Raw genomic sequence first — 20,967 nt, 5'->3', positions numbered from 1 at the left:
CCAATCTAAGAGCGGGTCCAGATTGTAAAATAATCTAATTCCCCGTACCTCTTGGATGTTGATCCAATGACTCATATTGAAGTTTTCATAGTTTAGAAGTTGTTTTGCAGCTGATACATTGCCCTGTTTAATGGTTCCAACATGCTGCACATAAAAAGAGCTGTCACAGGGAAACTGCATAGTCAAGTGTGTTGTGCAATGATATATGCGGTGCCGACCAGTAGAATCAAGGACGGGCAACAGTGCGTCCAAGGACACTGACGAAGGTCAGCTCACCTGACCTGCTGGTCTCGCAAACACTTGCTGGCCCAGTGACACCATGGAGAGATTATGGGCTGGCCCATGTGGGCCTGGCTAGGTGGCCCTCGTTTCTGGAGCGCCCGTGCAGGTCAGGTCCACAATGGCACAATCAGAGCAGAGAGGCTCGTCACTCGTCAGTGCACCAGCAGCGCCTGAACTAAACAGCCGGAATTAATCCTTGTCGCTTCTCTGAAAACAAAGAGGGCAACTGGGCAAGCAACAGCATCTAGTACTCTTTACTCTTGTGCCTGCAGATATATAAGCGTCGATTCTAATTTTGTACTACTCCTAGCAGATAAGCAATGAGCTCCATCATCACTTGAGATGACACATGCAATTTCACGGCGCTTGTGCTACTCTACACAGCTGCTTGGGCTGCAGCTGCACAGCTTCAAAACTTAAAAGAGCGCAAGCCGTTCGCTACCCAAAATCTGCACTATGGTGTATGGTTTGCATACTTAGCTTTGCTGGCTGCAGCTGCTACTGGTGGGCTGCCAACAGCCAGCAAGAAGAAGCTGGAGCCCCTCGGCGACGGCGACGCGCAGAAGGCGCGTACTTGTTGCCACCACCTCTCTGTTCTCGTTCTCCTGCTATCTGAATGTTCTCGATTTCGACCGGACAAAAAAGCTTTTGATTTCTTTGGATATTTTCCGTGGTTTTCACTCTCGTTTGCCACACCTTTTGTTACATGAAATCTTCCGAAAAAGTGCCGTCCTTTTGATATGTTTTGACTTTTGAGTCGTTCGATTCGATCGGCGTGTTCCTGTCTTTAAAGTGCCCCCTTTATTTCTCTTCTCCGAGCGAGCAATTTGCATCGCACGATCCCGTCGTGGACTCGTGGTCGCTTCGTCCATGATTTCTTTGTCCCAAAGGATTCATAAAGGCCGCGCTGCTCTGAAAATAAAATCTGCAGTTGATGTTGCAACAACTGTTTTATTGGTCGTGATTAAAGTTTAAATCTCCCGCTATAGCTATTTAGGCATGGTACCGCTATTTGAACTTATGTATAATTTAGCCGCTATAACTTACTATAGTCTCATTTAGCCTGTTATTAACTATTTTCAGAGTCCAGCCGCTAAACCCCTTAGCCCGTTATTTAGAACCTTGGTCGTGATATGTGTTCTTGAGACTTGAGTTCTTGCAATCTGAAGAAACTTTTGTCTCTCTCTCTCAATTTTTAATTTATTCGGTTCTGGTGGCGCATGCCCGAAATATTTCTTGCCCAGAGGCTTGCGTAAAAATCATCTTTTGCGATCCATTTCCAAGATGCAATCTTTGTACCCTATTTTCTCACATGTTTTTTTTTCCACAAGAGAATGGGTTTGGAGGCCGTAGATGCAAAATTCTGAGAGCGCACATGAAAGACTCGGTTCATTTTTTTTTTCAGGTGATTGCGATTAACAACCAGTTCCCGGGCCCTCTCCTGAACGTGACGACGAACCAGAACGTGAGGGAACGTCCAAAATATGTGGTTGTTGGGCTGCATATGTCACTACTGATATGTCAAAGGCCCATGAGCCCATGTCTTGTATGTGTATGTATATGTATACAAGGCTGTGACTACAGAATTGCTGGAGATCAATGAGTACAACGCTAGCGGCAGCTACATGGTATAGTCTGGAACAACAAAGAGAACCGGAAGGCAAGCATAACCGAAGCCATTGCCATACAGCATGTCCTGAAGCAATGGGAGGCACAGAAGGGTCGAAGATAGATATACATCTCGCTGGAAAAAAAAACAAAGGTTTGTTGTCTTGTCGCATTCAGTAAATACTCCATGAAAGTGTTCCCATTCTTGTGCTTGTAATATGTGGTTGATCACTTGATCTGTGTATCAGCAGGTTTTTTTGGTAGCTAACAATCAAGATCACCGGCCAGTGAATTACGTGCCAAGGCACGTTCGCGAAAAAAAAAAAGATCACCGGCCAGTCCAGCCGCTACTTCTACTCAAGATGGTCAATCTGGCGCCGTGTTCAGCTTGGCGGGTGCAAGCTCAACTAGCTTTATTTATGTTCTTTTTTGTCGAAAAAAGTAGATTGGAGAATATCCTAGAGTAGACATTTTCTTTTTGAGTATTCGGTAACTGTAACCTTGCCTGGTGCTCCTACCACTTAATTTGTCTGTGACAAGCTTCTGGAAGAGTATGGACATGTATCCCAATTTGCAATGTGTCATCTCACTCCTGCAACAAATTTCAATGACATAATGGGTTACCATTTAGCATTTCGTGCTTTTCTGTGACATGAACTATATGTGATGAATGATACATGGTATGGTAAGAGTGTGAGTCTGATGTTCCCAGCCTCCTTAGGCTAGCATTGTGCACCTAGTTGCAAACTTGCAATGCAGAGTCTCTAGTGATTCAGTGTATTCAGCATTTTCATTTCTCTGACCTCTGTCCTAGTTGCAAACATGTATAAAACTATTCTAAACTTTCAAGGCATTTTTTTTATGTATATGTAGATGTTAAACTGCTTTGTAGAAAAAATAATTCTAGATGACGAAAATGACGTTTGTGTTAGGTGAGTCTGAAAGGTTCATCAATATAGCGATCTGTCATTCTGATGATTCCTACCGTCCACGACGCTGGCCGCCAGCCCGCCGTTGATCCATATTCGAAACAGAGATCATGACGGCCGAGCTCACCGTTCTTCGGGCCGTTCAGCATCGGCACCGCCATCTCCAATCTTCTGCCATGCCAGTCTCCCGACCTGGTGCGAGTCAGTGGCAGACCTAGATTACAAAAATTAGGCACCGGTGTACATGACCTCTAAAAATATTTTTGTACATCATCATCTTCTAAATAAAATTCTTTATAACCGGTTTAAAACATAAATATTTCACAAACTTAATAATTATTTTCCTTATAACTTTTGTACATAATTACTTCAATATTATAAATTATTTATAACCATATATGATCATTTAAGTTTAGAAACAGGGAATCTTAGATATAAATGTAAAGTCAATATATATGTTGTATATCACATATACTATTTTTTCGATCTTATGCTTTTAGGGAGCTTTCTATATTGTTTTCATTCTATATGAAAATTTAGGTATGGTTTGCTGCATTCCATCCCTCTTGCAATAACTTCTTAAGACCAAACAATAAAATTTTCACATGTTTTGTCTATGTTCGTCTAATACTTTATTTATAACTTACATTAGTCGTTACATAGCTAGCGCATAAAATATCTATTATTATAATTTTTGCTCAACTATATGGTCTGGAATGTTGTAGAGTATGTTTTTTAACATTGAGGAAGAGTAAGATTTTTTTTAGCAGGAAGGATTTGTTATAGTACTACCAAATATGTCCTTGCGTGGCCACGGGGTGATAAGGGATGGCAATGGGTAGAAACCCAGCTGATTTTGCCATCCCAAACCCGTACCTATGAAAATTATTTAGATCCATTATTAATAAAAAAAACCATACCGGTGACAAGTATAAAATTTTGCTCAAACCATACCCATCGGGTTAACGGGTACTCATGGGTCATCCATGACCGAGAACATTCCTTTATTCATTGGTTGCACTATTGCAAGCTTGTCAATGATCAATACATACATATTCTTCTCATTATCAACCATGCTTCAATTTAAACAACTAAAATATATAATACATTTATCTAAGCAATAAGGCTTAGTTTACATAACTATAGAATGAGCAACAAGTTCATAATTTATTGTATAAGTACTAGAGGGAATAAAATTACAAACAAGTTTAGTACTTCAAGTGGTAATGGATTTATGAATTTTTGTACTATAGGAACAATCCATGCCATAAACCCAGCATGTAGAATTTTTTATCCATTAACAAACCTACAGATCTAAAAATTGACCTAAACCCATAACCTAATGGAGCAAAATCTATCGGATTTCGGATTTCGGGTACTCATTGCCATTCCTAGGTAATACTATAAGTATTTTATAGCATTATCTCCATAAATGTTATGACGGTATAATTTAATTTTACATGACAACATATTGCTCAAAATCCTTCGAAATAATATTTTGATCCCTATCACTTTTTAACACTTACATACAACGCTACCCGTCCTCCTCCCTCAGAATATCTCCCGCCATCTTTCATGATGCTGACTGTCACGATTTTGACCTCAGCAATGAGGAGAATGCCCACCATATTAGCATGCATGCTCGTCCATATACTATGGTCTGATGAATGAACCAACCTTTTTTTTTCTCGCCAATTGTTTGCTCACCGTGTTGTCACCAGTACTTTCTTGTGTGGTTACCTTCCTATGCATGGTTACCTTGCGAATGTCGCCTCCATGTTTATGGCATGGTGTACTTGGTCCTGCTCATGATCTTTCACTTCTTCTCTTGCTAATTATCTGTCTATAAAGTAGATAAGTCAACCTCGATTTAAGTTGTAGGTTACTACAACCTAGACCTGAACTCTCTGTCCACTTTCAATTCTTTATCTGGTGAAAAATTTAATGACCAAAATTAATAACAAACTAAGGACATAGTTTGTTCTTTCTAGAAATAGGTAGAGATATTATTTGATATGTTAGAGGTCGTAAAATTGTATGATAAAAGTTAATATAATATAACTTTTTATACTCTATTTTAAGAACACATTCATTTTATTGCAAATCACTGTGCTAAAAATGATCAATACCAATAAGATGTTTCAAATGGTGGATCATTAGACGTCAATCTTTTCAATATTTTTGATTTTGATACTGTCAATTGAAACATCATCTATTATAAGTATTAATATTAAATCAAATGGTTGCTCTATACTATCATATCATTATTTTTCTTAGTTGCATTTCTTAAGCCACCGTCTAAAGTCGAGTTTGGAGAATATAGATGGTTCCCTAACTTGCTTGTTGTATATATGTGGCTTTTCACTTGTATAAATTTTGATGATTAATATTTATATGGAATGTTATTTTCTCAATTTATTCGCTAAAGTTTCATATTGTGTGTACCTATTTAAGATTAGGATCAATAGCTAATATTGAAAAGATTGGCCCAGTACGATAATGATTAGAGGAGAGTCAATTCAATTGGTATAGCATATTTTAATTTATGTAGCCATATAGAGTATTATTAAAAATATGATCAACTAATTTATCATTTCATCTATTATACTAAAAAAGAAAAGATAGTATTATAAAAAATGAAGAAAGAGAGGTAAAGAAATAAAACGTGTCACAACTGGCTGATTTATAATTGCTGAGCATCCACAGTTCACCCCTATCGTTCAGTAGGGCTATCGAAAAAGCTCAAGACTCACAAAGCTATTTAAATTTTAACTTGCTAAAATCTCAATTCATATACTAAGAATCAAGTTGAGCATGGTCTAACCTAGAGGTCATGAGCTCCAACGATCCGAGATTGAGCTATTCGATGAAGTTCGAGTATTTCTATTTGCATGGTATGTGCATGCATCTTCATTACCTCTACTAAATTTTCAACTGTCCAAAGTTAAAGTAATATAGCTAGGCTAGAGCGTTCCATTAGCTAGCAAGTGTCGGTTACCTAGCGAGCTGCTGTGTCTCACGAGCTAAAAAAGTACAAAATAATAAGACTAGATGTTCAGGTATGTGTTTTTTTTCAGCTTCTCTTCCCATTTATTCATTGATCGCTTATACATACTTCTTCTTATCTATCCTATTGGTGCTATGGATATGGGGTGAATAAAAATTAAGACCATCTCAGGCTCAGATCGGCCTCGGCTCGGGACGCTGCAGCTTGAGGTGGCAGGCTCGCTCGAGCTCGACTCATTGACAGCTCTCCCGCTCAGGGCTCACGGCTCAGGGCCTCCCCTCTCTTGCTCTTCCTTCCTTGGCGGCGATGGCTAGGCTAGTGGCGGCGCCATTTATCACGTCTTCACCCCAGCCCTTTGCCGGCGCCGGGCATCCACCAGGTATGCCCGCCGTGCGAGACGGAGCACCCCGAACCCTATCAAAACTATTTGTATTCGAATCTGAATCCGTGCGAGTCTAAGGCGAACGTGAAAGGCAAAATTAGGTCCTAGACACTCAACCCTATCAAAACTATCTTTAAAAGACCCTAAAACGGGGGGATTTTTGCCCCCCCCCATTGAGCCACGTAGGCTCAAAAATCTCGGCCGTCGGATCGCGCGTGGATGGTTCGGATTGTCTAGAAGGCTCGGCAATTTTACAAAAAAAACACCGAACTTTATCAAAATTAATATATAGTGCCTCGGCAATTTTACAAAAAAAACCCTCGAACTTTATTAAAATTAATATATAGTCCAGCTCACACTCAGTTAATTTTGTAGAAGGCTTGGCAATTTTATAAAAAACCCCTTGAACTTTAACAAAATTAATATATAGTCCAACCCACACTAAGTTAATTTTATAGAAACCCCCTTGAACTTTACAGAAATAGCATTTGCTCAAGCCACCTCGCAAATAGTTTTACAACAACCCCTCGAGCTTTATAGAAATACAATTTGAGCCACATCATCCGGAATTTCTCGCCCGTCGAATCGCGCATGGATGTCCCGGATTATCCATGAGGCTCGGTAATTTTATAAAAACTCCTTGAATTTTATTAAAATTAATATGTAGTCCAGCCCACACTCAGTTAATTTTATAAGAAACCCCCTTGAGCTTCGCTAAAATAGTATTTGCCCAAGCGACCTCCCAAACAATTTTATGGTAACCCCCTCGAGCTTCGTATAAATATAATTTTAATCAAACCAACTCTTAGGCAGTTTTATGGAAACCACCGCTAACTTTGAATGAATGCCAGCAGGGATGCCAATTTTACAAAATTTCCCCAAATATTATCAAAATTAAACTACAGTCTAACCACACCTCCGACAATTTACTGAAACCCCCCTGAGCTTTTCATAAATACCATTTATTCAAGCCACCTCTCCGACAATTTTACGACAACCCTCTCGATCCAGCCACCTCTCAGATATTTTTATGACCACCAACCCACGATCCATGCATTTTTTACAAACCCAAGCTCTACAGCAATTAACCCACGCTCCACAGACTTTTACGAAAAAGGCCCCAAACTTCCTAAAAATATACCAGCAGCTCGAAACTTTGCAGAAAAAGCCCCCCAAATTCATGACGATTGCATTCTAACTAAATAATAATACACTAAAATTTCTATAAATTAATCCATACCTTAAAATTTTGCGAAAAACATTCCCAACCTTCGTACCAATCACTAGGCTACAGGTCATGGCGCGGCAACGCCGCGCCAGTCTTTCTAGTTTGTATTCGATTCTGAATTCGTGCGAGTCTGAGGCGAACGTGTTGACACTAATTTGCGCCAACACACTCGAATGCGCTAGAACACGCGTTGATCGTCGACACGATCTTCACCAACGGGCTCCCTGCGCACAGACCGGTCAGACCGGTTATGGCGTCCGGTTAGACCGGTTCTACAGAGAACGCGGCGAAGTCCTAAAACCTCGAGCTCGGGAGGGACCCCGTCGGAGCTCGTGAATCTAGGGTTGCTCTGATGTCGGCAGGTCACTCAGAACGCCATCGAACGCCGTGGAGACGAGCGAAAAACAGCAGATGAGATTGGAAAAGTTAGGGTTTGGAGGAAAAAGTAAAAGATAAATGTGTGAATTAAAAGTCAAAATTAGGTCCTAGATACTCAAAAAACATAGTATTTGCTACGACACATCAAAAAAACTTGTCTCTGCTCAGACACACTAAAACTATTTAGGTCCTGGACACTACAATTATTAATATAATCATTGTTAATAGAAAGGAACGTGAAAAGACGAAATTGCCCCTACCTATCCTGTCCTTTCCCCTGCTGCCGAACGGGAGCCAAAAAAAAGGGATCGCTCCTGGCTTGCTGCTCATGCGCGCCGCTCCCTCCCGGCCACGCCTGCCGCTCCCTCCCGGCCACGCCTGCCGCTCCCTGCGCGCTAGTCCTGCTGCTCCCCCTGCGCGCCGTTCCTGCTGCTCCCCTCGCTGCTGCTCCCCCCTCTGGTGCTGCCCCGCCCTAGTCCAGGCGCACGGCCGCGCCTTCGCCAGCTCTTGGGCGGCGGCCTGCCACCGCGGCGGCGCCCGCTCGTGGCAGGGCCGGGGCGCCTGCTCGTAGCCGGAGATGGAGGAACCTCCTCCACGGTTCTTCAGCGATATTTTCTCAGGGAACCACGCCGATCTGTCATGGATTCTCGACGGATAAGATTCTTGCCATTTTTCCCTAAGGTTAGGCTAACTGTACGTTTGATTTTCCAAAGTAAATACCTTTGTTTATCTCTAAAATGTTCATTTGAAAGGGCGGGGGTATACTTGTTTTTTATAAATGTTTTCGTACCTCTTTGCTGAAGATATGTTATAATATGTGTTATAGTGTGTAGCACCCAATTGACATAAAAGTTTAGTGTGTTTGGGCATTGACATGTTTTTTTAGTGTGTTGTGACAAATGCCCACATTTTTTCAGTGTCCTAGACCTAATTTTGCCAACGTGAAATGGCCCTGCGGTCTTCTATTCTGGCCGTCGCCCGCCGCCTCAACACCGCAGCCGTCGTGGCGGCCATCCGTAGCGGGGACCTCGCCGGCGCCGAGGTGGCCTTTGCATCGACGCGGGTCAAGACCACGGCCACCTACAACTGCCTCCTCGCGGGGTATGCTAGGGCAACTGGCCCTGGCCGCCTCGCGGACGCGCGCCACCTGTTCGACCGAATACCGCAACCGGACGCTGTGTCCTACAACACGCTCCTATCCTGCCACTTCGCCAACGGCGACGTAGACGGCGCGCGGAGGCTCTTCTCCGAGATGCCGATGCGGGACGTCACGTCCTGGAACACCATGGTGTCCGGGCTGTCCAAGAACGGTGCCCTAGAGGAGGCCAAAGCCGTGTTCCAGGGCATGCCGGTGAGGAATGCTGTTTCCTGGAATGCAATGGTTGCCGGATTTGTGTGTTTTGGGGACATGGCTGCGGCGGAGGAGTGGTTCAGGAATGCGCCGGTGAAGGAGAATGCTGTTCTCTGGACCGCCATGGTGTCCGGGTACATGGATGAAGGCAATGTGCAGAAGGCCATGGAGTTCTTTGAGGCAATGCCAGTGAGGAACTTGGTTTCATGGAACGCCATAGTCTCTGGATATGTGAAGAATTCACGTGCCAGTGATGCTTTGAGGGTGTTCAAGACCATGGTTGACAATGACACTGTGCAGCCAAACGCTTCAACGATAAGTAGTGTGCTTCTTGGGTGTAGTAACCTGTCAGCAGTTGAATTTGGGAGGCAGATTCACCAGTGGTGCATGAAGTTGCCACTAAGTAAGAGTGCAACTGTGAGCACGTCGCTTGTCAGCATGTACTGCAAATGTGGCAACTTGGACGACGCTTGCAAGCTGTTTGATGATATGCACAGAAGGGATGTAGTTGCATGGAATGCCATGATTTCTGGCTATGCGCGGCATGGGCATGAAGGGAAAGCTATGAAATTGTTTGGAAAAATGAAGGATGAAGGAGTGCGGCCAGACTGGATTACTTTTGTGGCTGTATTGACAGCTTGTATCCACACCGGATTGTGTGATTTTGGGATGCGGTGCTTTGAAACAATGCAGAAAGTATATGGAATTGAACCCCGGGTTGATCATTACTCCTGTATGGTGGATCTTCTCTGCCGAGCTGGTCTCCTTGAGAGAGCTGTCAACATGATCCGCTCAATGCCCTTTGAACCACATCTTTCTGCCTATGGCACCCTATTGACAGCTTGTAGAATTTATAAGAATTTAGAATTTGCCGAGTTTGCTGCTGGAAAGCTGATTGAACAGGATCCGCAGAATGCAGGCGCCTATGTACAATTGGCAAATATTTATGCTATAACAAATAGGTGGGCTGATGTCTCGAGAGTAAGGAGATGGATGAAAGATAATGCAGTTGTAAAAACACCTGGGTATAGCTGGATAGAGATAAAGGGTGTGAGGCATGAGTTCAGATCGAATGACAGATTGCATCCTCAGCTTGATTTGATTCATGACAAGTTGGACCGGTTAGAGGAGCTGATGAAAGCGATGGGCTACACTCCGGATCTTGATTTCGCACTGCATGATGTTGAGGAGAGACTGAAGGCACAAATGCTGATGAGGCACAGCGAGAAGCTCGCTATTGCTTTTGGCCTGATTAGCAGTCCCCCTGGGATGAGCTTGAGGATCTTCAAGAACCTCAGGGTCTGTGGAGATTGTCATAATGCAGCGAAGTTTATCTCCAAAATCGAGGATCGAGAAATTATCCTTAGGGATACTACACGTTTCCATCATTTTAGAGGCGGTAGCTGCTCTTGTGGAGATTATTGGTGAAACAAGTGTAACTATCGTGGCCACCATTTTCAATAACAATGTAAGACATACACTGGTGTGTGGTGTCACCCTAGGGCTTGCGACAATATCTGGTCCTTTGAACAAGAAAAAAATATGGAGCATCAGCGGTCAGCATGTGAGGTATGAGCAGTTCATCCTGGTGTTTTTCTTGGTGCTTTTCCTTTGGGAGGAAAACTGTGCCGCCCAGGCCGTGAGATTCATCAGATCTTTATCACTGACTGGTGGAGCATGTTGAAAGATTAGGGATAAGATATACTGAAAGCCTGAAAGGTTGAGTGCATTAGATATACATCTCGGTACTACACAGCGGATTGCCCAGTCCCAGCACTATCCACGGATTGCAATTGTGGATCCCCACATTTGGTTTGTAGCCTGTGTTGTCACCTGCTGATATTGAACAGATATTTGATGAGCTGTCTTCTCCGGGTTGCCTTCAACAAGTTGCTGCAAGATGTGGTCGATTAATCAGTCATGAACTGAAAAGATGCTAACAAAGAGTTGACATCAGCAACGCACTGTGGAAATGTGTAAAATGGCAATGGAAATATTGGGAGCTATTGTGCTCAAAGGCAACAATGCTGAACCATCCGACAGATGCAACAGCAGTTGAACTTGCAGTAATACAGAGGCCCTCCATCTTAGCGCTGGTACTTGGGATTGGCCAGATACACAGCTGCTAGTTCATACCCTGAACAGAAAGGGGCTTCACATGTGAGTCCATCCCAGCTGCTAGTTCATACCCTGAATAGAAAGGGGCTTCACATGTGAGTCCATCTCGATAGTCCTGCTTCAAGAAACCAAGAGCGTGATGATATACGATTTTTCCTAATGCATGTTCTAGGTGGTTACTATCCGAGCTGTTCATCCGGGCGTGGTCTCATTCACTGCTCCCCGCAGCTCCCATTGTTTATTTTTTCCGATTCTCATGCCAAATGAATACGGTATCTATACATCATACATACATACATTGGGTCCGCTTTCTTTCTCCCATCTATTCTCTCGTCCCTCCCGCCCGTGGCTTTCTCCTTCCTCTATTCCTCTCTCTTGCCGGACTCCATGGCTTAGCTTTCTTTGAACTCCGACTGAAGCTTACCTCAGATCCACGAATCTAGCTGGAGATGCTTGCTATAATGGCGGTCGACTAAGGAGAAGGAAGAACAATTTCAAGCGGTAAAACTCTGTCAACAAATTTCAGATCTGATTCCTATTTGCTTTGGAATTTCATCGACATCAATTTTTTCCCCTCATTACCATTCTCCTTTGTTGGCCAGCACTTCTGTATATCACATTGATTTACATATCTGCAGATGTTTTGATACTTCTGCAGTTTGGACGAAGGCGGATCGAACGTTCTTGTTTTTTTTTTTTTTGCATTTGGCCCTTCTGTCTGCACCAATGGAGGCTCGTAGTACTGCGCATCCTTATCCTGAACCAACATCCGACCAGGTTGAGAACTGCAATGTTGGGCACGGTATGCAGTTGCGACCAATTTCTGAACGCAAATAAGATTTTTATATAGCTTTTATTATCTGTTTTTTCAGAAGGCAAAAATATTATTGTTCTACTGAATCATGCCTTAGCTGTAATGTGGCTCTCATTTTTTTTTTGGGGGGAAAAAGTCTTGGATCTGAAGCACATGGCGCATTCCCCCCACCAGATTTCGATTCAGTCTCAGGTATGGCAAATTTCCCTTACAGATTGTAGGTTAATAAGTTTGTCATTAGCTTACTCAATTTCTAGTATAGAATAATTTGTTTCCCAGTTTATTTTTCTAGCTTCGGCCTAAATTGCTCTTAAACTTTTCAGCAGTTGATGTTTGAACCTAAAGAGTGTTATAATTCAAGACTTTGGTCGATACAAGTTTTGTTATTCAAGATTTCTCTTTTTATCCCTAAATCAAATGAAATTTCCAAGCAGGCTGTTTTGGCTCTTTCCAGCAGTTACTTAACTCATTTACACCAAGAACAAACAGTGGCAAATCTGGACTATTAGAAAGGGATTAGTGCAGGAAGAGTTAACTAAGGTCCTGGACAATTGTTTTGGTATTGATGAACGGTCCGTTGGTTTTTTACCTACTTATGAAACTGTTGAGCAAGAGAAAGCACAGCAAGCTCATCATTATGCAGGAATTGACGAGTCAGGATATTTTAGTTCCATCTCATCTCTGTATGAGGTTCCTTCTGACGATGAAAATTACAATGACTACAATGAGAACTTCAATGAGTTTGGGTCAGTTTGCATCTCATCAGCTTTGTTTTTGTTCTTCACTTCTTTTATCTTGTATAGTAATCAATTACCAAATTGTGACTTTAGCAACAGTGGCCAGCCAAATCGTTTTATGTACACTGAATGTGGAACAACAAGTAGCATGCCAAATAAAGAAAGAAACGATTCAACTCAGGACACAGCCACTGTGGTTGCCAGAGTCAGAAGATGGTAAAGATCAACAAAACAGTAGTAATAATGAAACAACTCGAGCTGGTGTAGCTTGAAACAACTCAAGCTGATGTAGCTAATCAATGCTGCTTTGAGTCTGATAGAAATGTTCCAACGGAAGGAGAAACTGAGAATTGTGAATGCATGAATGGCAATTCATTCTTTCATGTTATGACAAGACTAAATGAAGGAGATACTGAATCTACCCCGTGGAAGAAAAGGTTTTCTATTCAACAGCCCAATATTTCCTGAATGTATAGTTTCTCAATGCAGCACTATTCTTGAATGTTTCTGACAACTGAATATTATGGCTACATTTCCTTAGTTATTGAACTGAACTTTCTCGAAATAGTTGAATAAGATGTATTAATGTATGTTAGGATACTGATCTTTAAATAAGATGGATTAGTTCATGTATTCAGCTATGTGATAAAAGTTCAATTGGTATAAACTATTAATGTTAGGATACTAATTCTTCATCTTTTTAAATTTAGTTTATTTCTCTGAAATGTTGCAGGAACACAACCAAAAATGGGCAGTCAATGTCTGACTGCAGGGTGCCCAAAGGGATGTGCCCAATTGAAATTGCTTTGAGGAATGCACCATACCTTTTTAATAACTTTTGATTCAGAGAATGAAGGTTATGATTTCTACAACATGTAATCTTGGGAAGTTGGTTTTGGTATTAAAAAGGCTTCAAGAGCGACAAACAAGAAAGGATTCCATACGATGCGTGACTTGAGGTGCCTTTGTTCAGTAAGTTCCTCCCTGCTCATGCTAAAGCTATTTTTATTTGAAACACCTGAAATAATTTTATTTCTGTTGTAGTCTCTTAGTGTTTACTTTTGAAGCATCTAAACATGATAAGAATACCTTTTACTTTAATGAAATACTTGTGTTATGTCTGACAAAAATAATGTAGGGCACAGATGAACGGGCTGAGTACAAAACTAAGAAGACGGGCTGCAAGGCTATGATAGGCTGCTGAGATCCAACGATGATGGCTGGTATATAAGCGCACACATAGCTGAGCACAACCTGTTGTCAAAAGCAAGAATGGCTTTCCCAGGGCAAGCTAGATTAGTGTGCAAAGGATATGATCAAGTAACTCAGGGAGAACAAGATTTCTCTAAGGTACACTGTATCATGGGTAGTATGTTTGGCTCAATGAATAACATACCAATCACCAAGAGGTCAATGCGTGCTCAAATTGCAAAAGATCAAATGGATGATGATATCCAGAAGAGACTCAATATTTTCAGGCAGATAAGATCGGAGGACCCTGGTTTTCAGTTCAGCGTTGAGCTTGATGATGAGAAGAAGATCAGAACATTGATGTGGATTAATGGAAAAAGTAGGGAGCAGTTTCAATACTTTGGTGATGTGATAAGCTTTGACACAACTTATTGCACCAACATCTACAAGATGCCGTTTGGTTTGTTCGTTGGAGTGAACAATCATTTCCAAACCACAATTTTTGGTGGGGTTTTTATGAAAGAAGAAACGACAAGAAGTTTTGAGTGTTTTTTTTTCTGAATTCTTGAGTCTGATGGGAGGGAAGTTACCACAAGCAGTATTCACAGGTGAACGCTCTAATGCAATTCTATTTGTTACTTTACCATATCAATGTTCTTTATCAAATGGCTGATTATTTGCTTTGTTGACAGACCAATGTGCTGCTACGGCTGCTGCTCTGAAAAATGTTTGGAAGGGTGTCACTCATCTGCTTTGCAAGTGGCACATGTTCAAAGACACTAGTGCACGCCTAGGGCCTATCTACAGGAAAGCTTCTCCTTTTTTCGTAAGTTGTTCCACAAAATAATAAATGACATGCTTACAATTGATGAATTTGAACGGGCATGGAATTACATGATCACTCTTTACAATTTATCTGGTAATGATTACCTGGAAAACATCTACAAGAGGGAAAAGTGGGCGAAACCCTTTTTTAAAAACTGTTTCTGCGCAAGAATGTCAAGTACTTAAAGAAGCGAGAGCACCAACCATATGCTAAAGAGATTTGTTCCAAGGAACTGTTCGATGAACAGATTCATTGTGCAATTTAACAAGCTTCTCTTTGACTGTAACGAAGCTGAAGACAGCGATGAGTTCGATACCACTATAGTAAGATCCTTAACACTTAAATAATGCCATTTCCCAAGATGATATTGTGCGGGTAAGTTTGATTCGGTTAAATTTACCACCATTGGTGTACAAACTATTGCACTACTGATAGTGATGCAGCAGTAGATAGTAGTTCTGAATTGGAGGCAGGAACTGCAATTCTTATGGCGCTTCAGGGTCTTGTGCTGGCATGACTGATACACAACAACAACAACAACAACAACAACAACATAGCATTTTTTCCCAAGCAAGTTGGGGTAGGCTAGAGATGAAATCCGAAAGAAATAAGTTCAAGGTTCAGACACATTGATAGCTAGTCTCCAAGCGCTCCTATCCAAAGCTATCTCTTTAGAGATATTCCAATCCTTAAGGTCTCTCTTAACCAACTCATCCCACATCAGTTTAGGTCTACCTCTACCCATCTTTATATTATCGACCCGCTCAAGAACCCCATTACGCACCGCCTCAGGAGGCCTTCGTTGGACATGTCCAAACCATCTCAGCCGATGCTGAGTAAGTTTCTCCTCAATTGGTGCCACCCCGACCCTATCCCGAATAACTTCGTTCCGCCCGCAAAACCACCGCAACATCCGCATCTCTGCTACACTCAGTTGCTGCACATGTCGCCTTTTTGTAGGCCAACATTCAGCACCGTATAACATCGCCGGACGAATTGCTGTCCTATAGAATTTGCCTTTTAGCTTTTGTGGCACCATCTTGTCACAAAGGATGCCAGAAGCTTGCCGCCATTTCAACTAGCCAGCTGAAATTCTATGCCTAACATCTTCATCAATGTCGCCATCCTTTTGTAGCACCGATCCTAAATACCGAAAAGTATCTTTCTGGACCACCACTTGCCCATCTAGACTAACGTCTCCCCCCTCATGCCTAGTCGCGCTGAAATCGCACATCATGTACTCGGTCTTGGTCCTACTAAGTCTGAACCCTTTCGACTCTAACGTGCGTCTCCACAGCTCTAACTTCCTATTAACCCCTGTCCTATTCTCGTCAACTAGTACCACATCATCAGCAAAGAGCATACACCAAGGGATCTCACCTTGTATATCCCTTGTTACCTCATTCATCACTAAAGCAAATAAATAAGGGCTCAATGCTGACCCCTGGTGTAGACCTATGTTAATAGGAAAGTCAGTGGTGTTGCCATCACATGTCCGGACAAACATCGTCGCATCCTTGTACATATCCTTAATGAGGGTAATGTACTTAGTTGGGACTTTGTGCTTCTCCAAAGCCCACCACATGACATTTCTCGGTATTTTGTCACATGCCTTCTCTAGGTCAATGAAGACCATGTGCAAGTTCTTCTTCTGCTCCCTATATCTCTCCATCAATTGTCGTATTAAGAAAATCGCCTCCATGGTTGACCTTCCAGGCATGAACCCAAATTTATTTTGGGTCACACTTGTCACTCTTCTTAGGCGATGCTCGATAACCTTCTCCCAAAGCTTCATCGTATGGCTCATCAGTTTAATCCCACGGTAGTTAGTACAACTTTGAACATCGCCATTGTTTTTGAAGATAGGTACTAATATACTTCTCCTCCATTCTTCCGGCATGACTGATACAGAATTGTTGAAAATTAAGGCACTGTCGTTCATCAGACCTGCCGGTAGACGTAGACCTAAGGAAAACCATTACAACGGGATCACTGATTACTATGCGAAAAACAATAAGAGAAAACAGCCAAGTCTGTTCAAAAGAAATATGATAGAGAATGAAGATCAGTGTGGAAAGAAGAAAAAGAAGAAACAATCCCGATGCAGTGAGTGCTTTATCCTTGGTCAGCCCCGTGCAGGAAGAAGAATGTGGACTTGAGCACCGAGATTCCAGATTTTTAGTCTTTTGGATGATTTAGCAGAATTCGACTTCTTTATTGTCTTTTGAAACTGTCTTAATGAACTGGGTTATAGATTAACTCTTTCGGTAGCAGCTGTAAACATTTGAAGCATCAGTACTTCAATGGCTACTAGAAATTTATATTGGAATTTGTGTGTCATTCTGTTGATTGTTGATTCAGTAGTGTCATTCTGTTGATTCATTAGTTAAACATTGATTTCAAAATCATTTATGTGATCTAGGGTACAAAACTCAACATACTTTGCAAAGAGTTTTTATGAGCCGAGATATTATTCCAGGAATGTTTTTGAAATAACATAAACTTTGCAACATCATTTGGCTAAGGATATCCAGAAGTCATTAAATATATTGTTCAAAAAATACCCATCGACCTGCTAAATATTTCACACATGGAGTTGCTTCAAGGATAAAAGTTAAAATCATCTTGAATAGTCAGCAGATAATTGAATAGCAACTAAAGAAGTGAACGACAGGGACACATAAGCACCTGGAGGAAAATTACCAAGAATTACGCATCGACGCCCTCCACTCCAATTGGTTTTGAAATCAATTATGTGATTATATCATACGTACTAAGTAAACTTAAACAAATATCCTATATTGGGAGTTTTCAAGAGATGAGCTATGATTTGGGAAATACTTACATTACTACAGAACAGACATGTTGTCCCGGTTGGGAAACCCCTTTTGTCCCGATTTCCCAACTGGGACTGCTAAGGCGGGACAAAAGGGGAACCTTTCGTCCCGGGTCAGGCACTCAGGACAAATGAGGACATCTTGAATTCAGGTCAATTTTTCATCAAATCTCTTAACTGAATTGCTGGAGGCCTTTGAGAACCTTCAGAATCTCAAGGTGTGTGCCTTTAGCTACACGGAAAATGCATGTGTGCTGAATATTCTGAAATTTTGTGGTGGTATCTAGGCTGAATATTGAGCTTTTATTTCTTTACCCATAGAATAATGCAAAATAATTACCTCCATTTAAATTTGTTATTATCACTCCAGGGGTAAGCTCTGTGTAATCTTGTTGGGTAATCAGTTGGCTCTTGTGTCTTTTACCTACGTAATTAGAATTTGTGTTATATGCAAGGTTCTAAATAGCCGGCTATATCCATCGCTATAGTTTGTTATAACTTTTGAGAGATGAGAAAGCTAGAATATGCATCTCTTAGCTTTAAAAGGCTAAATCCGCTAATAGTCAGCTATATCCTGCTATAGCCACCAACTTAAGGTTTATCTATCTAGCTAAACCATATAATCAATCTATATTTATTGTTAGTTTAGTATTGAACTTCGCCATTTACAAAATTTATTATTTTGTCAATGATGTAACAAGAGAATGAAGCCCAAGACGTACTTCGGTATATAAAATTTTCTTAATTTCATGTTTATATGCAAATTTACTCATAGCTTTATGCATGGTGTTGAGTTAGAAATGCATAATTGTGAGAAGCTTCTAGTAGAGAGTATATATAAAGCATGTTTACCATGCCTCATGGTGAAATATGAAATACTCTAGAAAGTAGATATTTGTATGGTTAGATAAGTATGAGGAAAATTCTAAAGTTAGATATTTTGTAAAGAAGTGTGTAGAAAATGAACACATGACAAAACTATGTGAGCCATGAAGTCCTATAAATAGAGGTGCTTCCCTCCCCTCTTGCCATACCATGACATAAGAGGTCTTAAATATGAGATAACAAGGTTGCCATGTAGTGTGGTAGTGTCATGGTATGGTAGCTGTATAAGGAGTGCAAGGATCTTGTGTTTTTATTAAGTTATGATGAATAAAGAGTTGAGTTTTCATATAGTGTTGGTCAGAGTCGTCAATTTCTCCACACATGGTATTTACAGAGCCGCTAAATTTGTTAGCTAGGTTATAGCCCGCTATAGTCTTTCTTTGCCTCTATAGACACTAGCCACTAAATGTCTTAGCCCGCTATTTAAACACTGGTTAGCAAGTGCGGCTCAGTTTAGTGTAGCAGTAGCGCACTTCTTGTGTTATATGCAAATGGCCAAGCTTTTATTTCTTTATTCATCAGTACCCATGCCCTCTCTACTGTTTACTATATGCAATGCTCTGTTTATTTATTTCGTTTTCTCATGCTCTTCTTTTGTAGCAACAAGTCAAAGCTCGAGCTAGATTCTCAAGCCGACTCTCTACTGCTCAATGGCCGACGGGCGATGGCTTGACCTCGCTCCTCCGTTGCTGGCCGCCGCACTCTCGAGTCTTGACTCCTTCGCCAGCTGCCGCACTCTCGCCTTCTCCCCCGTCTCCGGTGAGTCGATCTGCTGCTCCAGTCGTCTTCTCCAGTTCCGGGCTTCGGTTGCGCAAGTACTAACCGTCTCACCCTAATGGCCTAACCTAACCCTAGATCCACATCTCGATATCGTTCTCTTTCTCTTTCTCTTTCTCGTTCTCGATCTCGTTCTGATGCTTGTGTTGTGATCCCTCCCTTCTTTTCATGTAGGTCTCGTGTGTTGCCTCGAGCGGGTGTGGTGCGGCCTCTTTACCTTCGTTCCTGCCACCTTAAATCACCCTCGAACATGCTACTGTTGAAATTGAATATCGTGATAGAGCTCATAAGTTGGTGGTGGTTGTCGGGGTTAAAACAGTCTTTGATGCGTACTACAGTGATTGTGTTGTAGTTAAGTCCAAGGATGTTCCAGGATCGGCAAACAAAACATTGGTTATCACCTCATCTAAGTTTGTCGAGGGTTGAGAGAATGATTTAACAGTAGTCTTTTGGGACAAAAGAGAGTTGAAGGCTACCCTACTTAGGACACATGGGGCATTATGTTTGCTGGCTACTAGTTTACACCTTGGTTGCGAGGCTGTTAGACTTGTGGGAAGGCAACACTAGGTTAGACAATGTGCGCATGTTCACCCAACTTCCAATGGGTCGTACTATAATTCTGTTTATGTTTACTTATACCACTTTAAGTCGCTTGAGTCGTACCCAGTTGATACTCCACATTTGATGGTGCCAAATTCAGTAGATTACTTCATGGTCAGTTGTAGCTACTTTGAGAAGACTTGCATTGGAGTCAATAGGTTAACTTCTTGTGTTTTGTACAGGTGCTATTGGGACAGTCAGAAGAACAATTGGAATCATCTTACAATATTGTCATCATGAGCCAGGTTGTTCAGGTGCTGAATTCAAAGTGGCACTCACTGCAAATCATTTCAAAGATGTGATATCAATTCTTGATCCACCACAAAAGGAGAACAGGAATAAGAAGAGGAAGAGGTTTGTTGACCCACCACAAAAGAAGAATAGGAGTAAGAAGAGAAAGAGGAAGGCTGCATAGAGATAAGAAGATAAGAGGAAGGCTGCATAGAAGTTGTATGTCTCTCATGTCATGTTGTTCCTGTATCAAGTGAAGCTTCTATGCCTGATTCCTGGTTGGGTAGCTTTGTAAGTTCTCTTGTAACTGTTCTGTTCGTTCTAATTAATTCCTGTTGCCGGGGGGCTTTGCCCCATGGTGTTTGCTTTCAAAAAAAAAAGGTGACAAGTTAATGTCTGTCATGTTGTATCGGGTGACAAGTTAATGTTATTATGTTGTACTTCCTCCGTATTTTATTTAAGTGTCGTATTTAGTTTTTAGAAAATGTCGGAATTAGATGTCGTATTTGGGTTAGAAAATGTTAGAATTAGATGTTGTATTTGGGTCAAATGCTTCTTTCAGAGAGCCGCGCAGTTAATTTGCACGCAGCCATACAGAGTACTCCACGCACAATTGTCAGGCAGGGCATTGGCGAGCACTGCTATTGGCGCGCACGACTGCATGGAGCCATGCGGGAGGGTGCGAATACTGCATAGCGCTCCGTACGAAGTGCCGAAATTGGATGCAACACGAAGTTAATCTTCACCTGTCATGTGGGGCCGGCAGTACTCCCGCCGCAACCGCCGC

General features: G+C 41.7%; 2 protein-coding genes and 1 long non-coding RNA gene across 31 annotated transcripts; all 3 read left to right on the top strand.

Annotated features, from left to right (window-relative positions):
• Positions 1-570: 570 nt before the first annotated feature.
• On the top strand, positions 571-2,455 carry LOC120696035. The gene is made up of 2 exons (XR_005683995.1): positions 571-2,044; positions 2,142-2,455. It is a non-coding gene; the product is annotated as an uncharacterized LOC120696035 (long non-coding RNA).
• Positions 2,456-8,070: 5,615 nt separating this feature from the next.
• LOC120676894 (pentatricopeptide repeat-containing protein At4g16835, mitochondrial-like) lies at positions 8,071-17,198 on the top strand. 29 transcript variants are annotated; one of them, XM_039958342.1, is made up of 9 exons: positions 8,071-8,495; positions 8,732-11,784; positions 11,942-12,060; positions 12,156-12,289; positions 12,532-12,843; positions 12,928-13,304; positions 13,568-13,806; positions 13,973-14,633; positions 14,718-17,191. In XM_039958342.1, exon 2 carries the CDS (start codon positions 8,761-8,763, stop codon positions 10,591-10,593), a length of 1,833 nt encoding a protein of 610 aa, XP_039814276.1. In that variant the 5' UTR covers positions 8,071-8,495; positions 8,732-8,760; the 3' UTR covers positions 10,594-11,784; positions 11,942-12,060; positions 12,156-12,289; positions 12,532-12,843; positions 12,928-13,304; positions 13,568-13,806; positions 13,973-14,633; positions 14,718-17,191. The 29 variants fall into 29 exon arrangements, 25 of the variants coding, with proteins under 25 accessions (XP_039814276.1, XP_039814177.1, XP_039814298.1 ...); XM_039958331.1 differs by having other exon boundaries at positions 8,151-8,495; positions 11,922-12,085; positions 12,234-12,289; ... (1 more) ...; positions 12,928-13,271; positions 14,718-17,198; XM_039958243.1 differs by having other exon boundaries at positions 11,922-12,060; positions 12,421-13,271.
• Positions 17,199-17,345: 147 nt separating this feature from the next.
• Positions 17,346-20,636, top strand: LOC120677073. The gene is made up of 4 exons (XM_039958368.1): positions 17,346-17,905; positions 19,173-19,387; positions 19,524-19,551; positions 20,132-20,636. The coding sequence occupies exons 2-4, from the start codon at positions 19,223-19,225 to the stop codon at positions 20,362-20,364; spliced, it is 426 nt and encodes a 141-aa protein (XP_039814302.1). The 5' UTR covers positions 17,346-17,905; positions 19,173-19,222; the 3' UTR covers positions 20,365-20,636.
• Positions 20,637-20,967: the final 331 nt, after the last annotated feature.

This window comes from Panicum virgatum, chromosome 2K (genome assembly GCF_016808335.1).
Source record: "Panicum virgatum strain AP13 chromosome 2K, P.virgatum_v5, whole genome shotgun sequence".
NCBI lineage: Eukaryota > Viridiplantae > Streptophyta > Magnoliopsida > Poales > Poaceae > Panicum > Panicum virgatum.
The sequence above is the reverse complement of the archived record's forward strand: the minus strand, read 5'-3'. Positions and strand labels throughout refer to the sequence as shown.

Excerpts from the sequence above, each read along its gene's own strand:
- LOC120676894 (XM_039958364.1), top strand. The coding sequence starts at position 8,761 with ATGGCCCTGCGGTCTTCTATTCTGGCCGTCGCCCGCCGCCTCAACACC.
- LOC120677073 (XM_039958368.1), top strand. The coding sequence starts at position 19,223 with ATGGCCGACGGGCGATGGCTTGACCTCGCTCCTCCGTTGCTGGCCGCC. Across the intron at positions 19,388-19,523 it reads TCCGGGCTTCGGTTGCGCAA|GTCTCGTGTGTTGCCTCGAG; the intron begins GTACTAACCGTC and ends CTTTTCATGTAG. Across the intron at positions 19,552-20,131 it reads TGTTGCCTCGAGCGGGTGTG|GTGCTATTGGGACAGTCAGA; the intron begins GTGCGGCCTCTT and ends TGTTTTGTACAG.